At 37.1% G+C, this 7732-nt stretch overlaps 1 protein-coding gene across 1 annotated transcript; it reads left to right on the top strand.

Moving 5' to 3' along the window:
* The first annotated feature begins 2201 nt into the window (after window positions 1-2201).
* LOC118436842 (calcium-dependent protein kinase 22-like) lies at window positions 2202-5159 on the top strand. The gene is made up of 2 exons (XM_035855479.1): window positions 2202-2890; window positions 2954-5159. The coding sequence occupies exons 1-2, from the start codon at window positions 2257-2259 to the stop codon at window positions 4213-4215; spliced, it is 1896 nt and encodes a 631-aa protein (XP_035711372.1). The 5' UTR covers window positions 2202-2256; the 3' UTR covers window positions 4216-5159.
* The last annotated feature ends 2573 nt before the right edge of the window (window positions 5160-7732 follow it).

Raw genomic sequence — 7732 nt, 5'->3', positions numbered from 1 at the left:
TAAGGTGATGTTTTGTCACCAACGGGAAATGCGTAAGTCAAAATCTCGTGTACCAAACAGGCGTGATGTCGTTCTTTAAAAAATTAAAACTTTCTTGTTAAAAAAATATTTTATTCAGATATTGCAAATTCTAATTTTTTCTAAATTTTGTTTGGTACACGAGTGTTTTTTGTTTATTTTGGTAAATAAAACGTCTCATTAATCATTACCCAAAAACAGAGCACTTATGATAGTAGCTCCTCGGGGGACGATTTGACTCCAAATTATTTAGAGTGTGACATTTTTACAGTTTTGCGAAATTCAAGCGACCACATGATACCGATTATCTAATCTCTCGTTACACACATCTTCGCATAATTGTTGCCCAAGTAAACCTCTGCTATCGAGAAGTTATCCTTCCCGCCGTCTTAGTCACCATCTCGTTCGGAAACATATTGGGAACATATTTGACAATTTCGCTTAAGTCGGAGCTATTTCAACATTTAGGAAACGGCGTGTTTCCCACGTTTGCGACGGCCTCGTTCAATTCAATCTTAACGATAGGAACGCTTTCCGGGTATGTAAATTTGGGTTCGAAGCTGTATCGGAAACGATTATGCGGGATTTCTGAGGGGAACAGGACAAGGAGGAAACTGTTCGGAAAAATTGTAAGATCTTGTGCTCCCATGAAGATAAGATTTGCAAGCAATTTTATGGAGATAACGACCTCCTTAGTCATGATTAGCTGGTGTGCTAAGACGTGTGTTAGACTGTTATTGTTGTATAAATGAGTGCAAAATATGTAAAAAAAAATGTATTCACTCTTAGAAATCCAGTTACGGTTATTACCCGAAGGTGCATGTGCTCTGATAAGTTTGTCACCGACTGGTTATAAATGTTTTACAGTGGTGATAAGTTTGTAACCAGTCCGGGATAAATTAATAACCACTGCGATAGAGTCATAAATATACGTTTAGGTTTACTGCCTGGTTATAATCATGCCTGGATTTCTAAGAGTTCAATTTTTGCATCTGTATTGTTTTAACAATATGTTCAAGTTTTTTATATAGATATCAAAATTTTGTAATGTAAATATGTAGATGCACACTCGATTTAATTAGGTTGACGGCAAAGTAATAAAGAGTAAGCTTTACTCAGGATGTACATATGTATATGCATCCGTAGTCTCATTACTTTACATATTCCTCATGTTGATACTCGAGTTTTTGTAATCGCACTCTTATCAATTGTGTTACACTTTTGAAAATTAAATTCACTCTTAATTTTATATTAAGATACATATAAATAATATAATATAAAATATTTTTTGTTACATTATATTTTGGAGAACACGAGTATATAGATATAAAGTCAAATTTTGAAAATGATGGGTTTTAAAGAAGTTTGGGATTACCTAAACCAGAGTTTTTCCCATTCCCTGGTTTGGGTGGGTGGTGAAATTCTCTTTGTCCCACTTTTTCCTGCTGCGCTGGTAAATTCGATTTTTACCAGTCGAAACCCGTGTCCTTCTATTACCATACGGTAATGCCGATCTGTGCCGGCGAAGTCTTACATGCACTCCGATCGTCAGTGGCGATGGGCGATAATTTTAATCAGGGGGACATATTATTTAAGCGTCTACCCATATAGCGCTCAGAAAATTTGCGTTACCTACATAAATATTTTACCCTGAAGAATTTGTCTGAAAAAACAACAGTATTTGAAAAAACGTTACAAATTTCATCAATTATCTATGTTGAAATTGGATTGTAAAGGTAAGATTATTTTTGTACTGCTATGAACATAATTTATAAATTAGTGTTGAAATTTGTCCAATAAAATGCATGTCTTTGTATGTACATAAGTCCCACGAGATCGTGGAGACAAATGCATTTCATGTCCCCACGACAAAATTTCCGTGAGGACATTGCCCCTATGTCCTCACACTTCCACGGCCACTGCCGATCGGTGAATATTTAACACCATTGCTAACAGTGTATAAACCCCGACCTCACCAGTTACTTTTGTAGTTACGGCGTAGTTACTTTTGTCAACGGATTTGTTAGAGTGCAGTTGAACAGTATGATATTCGTATAAATTTGCAGCCATCAAAACTCATCTTTAGTCAATGGAATGGAATTTAGTCTGAGATAAGTCTTTATCTGGAAATGATAAGCAGAAGCCACATCAGCAACTGCGTATTATTTCTCTCGCCATTTTGCAACCTCGCCCAATACTCCAGTTTTTATTGCATAATCTTCAACAAAAAATATTACCATGGCTGCAAAATATCCAGAAACTACTGACCTGCCAGTCCCAGACCTATCAACCCTTACGCTAGATAATTCACCGCCCTCTGATTTCATTGACAAGATAACAAAGCTTGAATATTGCCTTGGTCATGGTGCTTTTGGTGTCGTTCTTAAGGCCAAAATCTCCTCAACATTCTACGCCGTGAAATTCCTCCTTCCCAACCAAATTCTTCCCGAAGAAAAGGCACGTCGGGAGTTCGAAATTCCGCTCACCCTAAGAAAACATGATAAAGTCGTACAGATTCACAAATTCGTAGAAGAGAAGGTCCTGTCGCACTCCCAAGTGGAACAGATTATCCAATTATCGGACCCCACCATTGAAGCTAGATACAAAATTGAACAACGTAAAGGGGCGCCCGTGAAATGGACTTGCATTCAAATGGAGCTCTGCGGACGGAGTTTGCGACATTGGCTAGAAAAATTCAAACCACCCAACGACTCAATTTATACTCAAATGAAACAAGCCGCCATTGCGGAAGACGTGATTGAGGGGATGCTATTTTTGCATAAGAGTGACGTCATACATCGTGACCTTAAACCCGAAAATATTATGTTCACTTCACTCGAATACAATCTGCCCGTTAAAATAGGAGATTTTGGTACGTTTGCAAAATTTTTGCAAGCAATTTTCAATTTGAATTATGTATGTATATTTTCAAAAGGCCTCGCGCGACGGATCCTTCCAGATGATGGTAGCACGCTCACAAGCAATATCGGCACGAGATCGTATATGGCACCGGAAATACTCGATGGAAAGTACTCGTACCAGGCAGACATTTTCTCCTTGGGGTTAGTTCTATGGGAATTGACAGCATTAATCCCGTCAACTGAAAGGCCCAGTTTATTCAACAAATTAGTGTATGATAAAGATGAGAAATTAGTACAAGAACATCCTCTCCTTGGTCCAGTGTTAAAACAATTTATCATATCCTGCACTAAAAGGAGCCCGATCGACAGATTAAAAAGTATGACTAAGGCCTCCGAACTACTGAATATAAAGAAAATAAAAATTCGCCCACAAGAAATCCTTGCGAGAACAAGTGAAGAGTTACAACTATGTCTCAAATTTATTTCCAGTGGATGCACCATCCGATTGGTAAAGACAACTTATTTCGTTGGCATTGGCCTGTGCTTGGACAACGTGAATATTATCGGTCAAGGATCAAACACCATTATTGATTTACGTCCCCCAAGAGGCATCTACATAACTGGAAGTCATTGTACCCTTTCAGATTTGAAAATCGCTTGTTATGCAAGAGAGGATACTCCAAATATATGTGTAACAAACTCACATAATAAACTACATGACGTTATCCTTACATTACAAGTGTGTCAGAATGGCGAAGAAGAAGCCGACGATTATGGAATTATTATATTGGGTGATAACCATATATTGCAACGGGTGACGATTGAAAACACGACGTCGGAATTATTTCTAATTTTTTTTTGTTGCCAACCAAACTTGGTCATTTCTGATTTGTATGTCACGACAGGACACGCTAAAATAGTCATCCTCAGCGACAATACTTCTTTTAAGCGTATTGACCTCTCAGACCTGATGGATAATCCTCTGCAAAGTGAATCCTCAATTTCAGAGTTGCCAAACGAACAATTAAATCGTCGAAATTGTCCCCCGGAATTGCGCATAGTTGTTGCAGGATTAAATTGTAATCTGGAAGAAATTAAATGTACTGGTATCATCGTTGATGCAAGCAATGCATCACTTCACAATGTGCAATGCTCTGGTGCGATTCAAATTTCAGGCGGACTGGAAGGAATCGCGTTGAAGAAATGCGAAGCGAAATCGATCGAAACAGATTCATCAGTCACCATCACAGATTGCAAACTCGGCGCCGTATCAAGCTCTTCCATAGATTGGCCAAAATTTAGAAAAGTATACGTATTAAGGACTTGGACGTATTAAGTATTTGGGGGTGGGGTCAGTCCACGTCGATGTCAATCATGTATTGCGGGCCAGGTCTCAGATTTTAGGGCAGATTCTAAAATTTCAAAAATTTGAAAAATTTGAATTCTAGCCATCATGTAATGGTAACTTCAAAACGCTATAACTTTTTGCACCCTGTCGTGTGCAACCCAAATTTCATAAATTATAACGTAATTTTAAATTTCTAACCCACCATAAAAAAATTAGGTCGCACACGATAGGGTGCAAAAAATTATATCGATTTTTCTGACACACATTAACACATGCAAGCTTATGTATGGGAATATTCCCAAAAATTATCAAAAAACAAGAGGCGTAAACAAAACTTTCAGTGACAAAATTAAAATGCCATACCAGTCAAGATTATTTTTAACGCTGAGTTAAAAAAATGTGACTAAAAAAATGTAGGCCTGACCGCGTCGACATTTAAAAAGTTAGTACGTGCTACGGCCACTGCTCGTGAGCATTACCATCAGTAGTGTCGCTCGGAGTGGAGAGACAACATCTCCGCTCTCATGACTCTCGCCCGATCGTGGATATTGGCGTGGACCGACCCGGTTATTCTCCGCGATATGTATCAGAATGTGGTAAATAGATAAGCAGATGTGGGTAATGCATTATCGATATTTTTGTCTAGACTAACAATGCGATGGTGTGAAGTGTAACCCTAAGAATTGGTTGAAATTTTGAAATTGTGTGGTCCAAGTTGATACAACCAATGTTTCATGAGGCAGTTTGTGCGATAGTCAGGATTTGACAAAATATTTGAGGGCAAAGTTGAAAAATATGCCATTTTTGCATGAGAAGAGAATGGAAGTTGAGTTTGCTTCCAACGCGTGCAAAAAATCACTCGTTTTTCAACTTTAATCTCAAATAATTTGCTAAATTCTGACCATCACACAAACTGCCTCAAGAAACATGGCTGTATTGACATGGACCACACAATTTCAAAATTTCAACCAATTCGGAGGGTTACACTTCACACCATCGCATTGTAAGTATAAAAAATCCCGAGTAACGTAACGTTAGCTTGATAAAGAGTAAGTCCTTGAGTTTAGTATGTTTTGCTTAATAGCGAATTCAGACTAAAGTTACTACTCAAAAGGCTAACATAATTTTGTAGAGTGATGCATATGCATTTGTTCAACTCATAATGATTGATAATTGCTTACATTAAACTCCAAAGTCTACATACATAACATGTGTAAATGTATCTCATTCTTATGTCCAGAATCTCTTAATTAAGGATTCACTAATTTTTCACATTAGACTGTGAATGCTATGTTTATGAAGGGGCCCTTTTATAAGAATTATGTTTCCGTCTGTCCGTACGATAACTGATGAACGATTTACCAAATTGACTTGAAATTTGGAACATAAATATCTCATGTAAAACCAATGGTCAATTTCGAAGGTGGGCGTGGCAGACTACACCCCCTCGCAAACCCGTAGGTTGTGGTCATACAAATTTTGGAATCAATTTTTTCCTTGCTAACACATTGTTGACAAAGGTATTTAACATGTTTTAAATGCATGGAGATAAATCGTCACCCGCGGAGGTATAGTGATCTATTTTTAAATAAAATTAAACCTAGGACTCGACAACTAAATAGGGAGCGTCCATAAATCACGTGATCGATTTTTGGACAATTTTGACCCCCTCCCCCCCCTTGGTGACCGTTGGTGATAATTTCGTTACCCCCCCCCCCTCGGTCACGTGACAGGAGATGATGCTCAAATTAAATCATGTCCGGAATAATAATATTATTCCAGTGTTTTTTAAATCATTAATCAAATTAGAGCTACACACATGTGTAAATAAATATTTAATGCGCCAGTAAGACATAGGAATTTTAAGTCGAGCAAGTTTCTAAATGTGCAAAATGAAAATCAAATGTATATAACGTGCGTGTGGTATGCTAGGAGAGTTTATATATAACTCTCCGATGACAGTTATTCACTCTAAATAAAATCATTACCAAATCATTACCAAAATGCACACGTATATGACTCTGCAGAAACGGTAATAATAACCACCAGCTGGTAAAGAAATTGATTTAACCCGAAGTGGTAATAAAGAACACTTTTTGGGATAAAATTAATACCATGATGTATGACAGATGTACTACAATATGTAGTAAAATGTCTACAGCTTGGTAATAAACCATACCACTTTGTACACGGTGTGCTATTCATACCTGTATTAATGCTTTGTTTTAGTATACCCCATTATTACCAAATGTTGTGCAGATTTCCACCGAAAAGAATAGATTTTTTTGCTTGTCTTTACAATAATCTTTCAATCAATTATATTTATTGTAAAACAGTTTTGAAACATACTTACATAATTAAAAAAATTAAGTATAATGCAAACTATTGAGTTACATACATACACATGTATACATATTTACATGAAATTTAAATTTGCTCCGATTTCCAACTTAAATTTTTGTTTAACACTGAAAAAATAAGCGCATAAGATTATTATTATCATGTATTTCCTCTTAAGTGGAACTGCGTTATCTTAAAGTATGCTGCGCAGTAAGTTGAGACTGAAATTCAGCATTATAATTTTTTGAGACGCAACTTCAAGGGCTTCCAGGGGTATAAAGCGTTTTTTCCTAAAATGCCGAAATTCGATAGAAATCGGGCTGAAAGTAAAAAACTTGTGAATCGAGTTTTTCAAAACTAAAAAAACGTCGCCCAACGTGACTCGAACATGACGTGGCAACACTTCAAAACGGAAGTATGTCACAAAACGAAAATCTGCGTTTATATTTCGAACTATTAGGATGACAAAAAGCGAAATTCAAACAACATTCGAGGCCACCACTCGTTATAGCCTCCCCAAAAACGTTGAAGCCGTAAAAAAATTCTTCACCACGAATCCTTCCAGATTAAGTCCTACGGAAGCTAGGGAACTGAAAACCTCAAAAAGCTTGTTGTGCAGCATTTTAGTTAATCAACTGGGGAATACAGAAAAAATCAAACCAAGTCTGGGAAAAAATGTTCACGACAAGAAAACCAGGGTGCAAAAAAGTTGCAAAAAAACCAGTCGACAAATGTCATGCAAAATTATCATCGTTTGTGACGAGACCTACGTCGACCCTGATTCCTTAAAGACTTCGAAAAGCACATATTTTCACTCTGGCAATCCAGTGAGTGTAGATTATCAACAGAAGTTGTACATGAGATCTAAATTCCCTTCACAATTCCAAGCAAGGTTTACATTGAGACAAAGGGGCTTAAAATAGAAAACCCTCCAAACGTCCCTATTTGCAAGAAATCGAAAAGATTTGGGCCTTGTGGAATAGAAGGTACTCTAGCCTTCGCTACAAGGCTAAAAATCTGGAAAAATTCGATCGCTAATGGCGAAAAATAATAAGGACATTTGGAATTTCGAGTGAAAATCGCAAATTTGAGGGTTGTTGCGGAAAATCTGATTGGTGACTAAGAATGAAGAAAGACAAATCCTTCGAAACAAAAACTGACATGT

This window comes from Folsomia candida, unplaced genomic scaffold (assembly GCF_002217175.1).
Source record: "Folsomia candida strain VU population unplaced genomic scaffold, ASM221717v1 Fcan01_Sc010, whole genome shotgun sequence".
NCBI lineage: Eukaryota > Metazoa > Arthropoda > Collembola > Entomobryomorpha > Isotomidae > Folsomia > Folsomia candida.
Note: the sequence above shows the minus strand (reverse complement) of the source record. Positions and strands in the feature narration are given on the sequence as shown.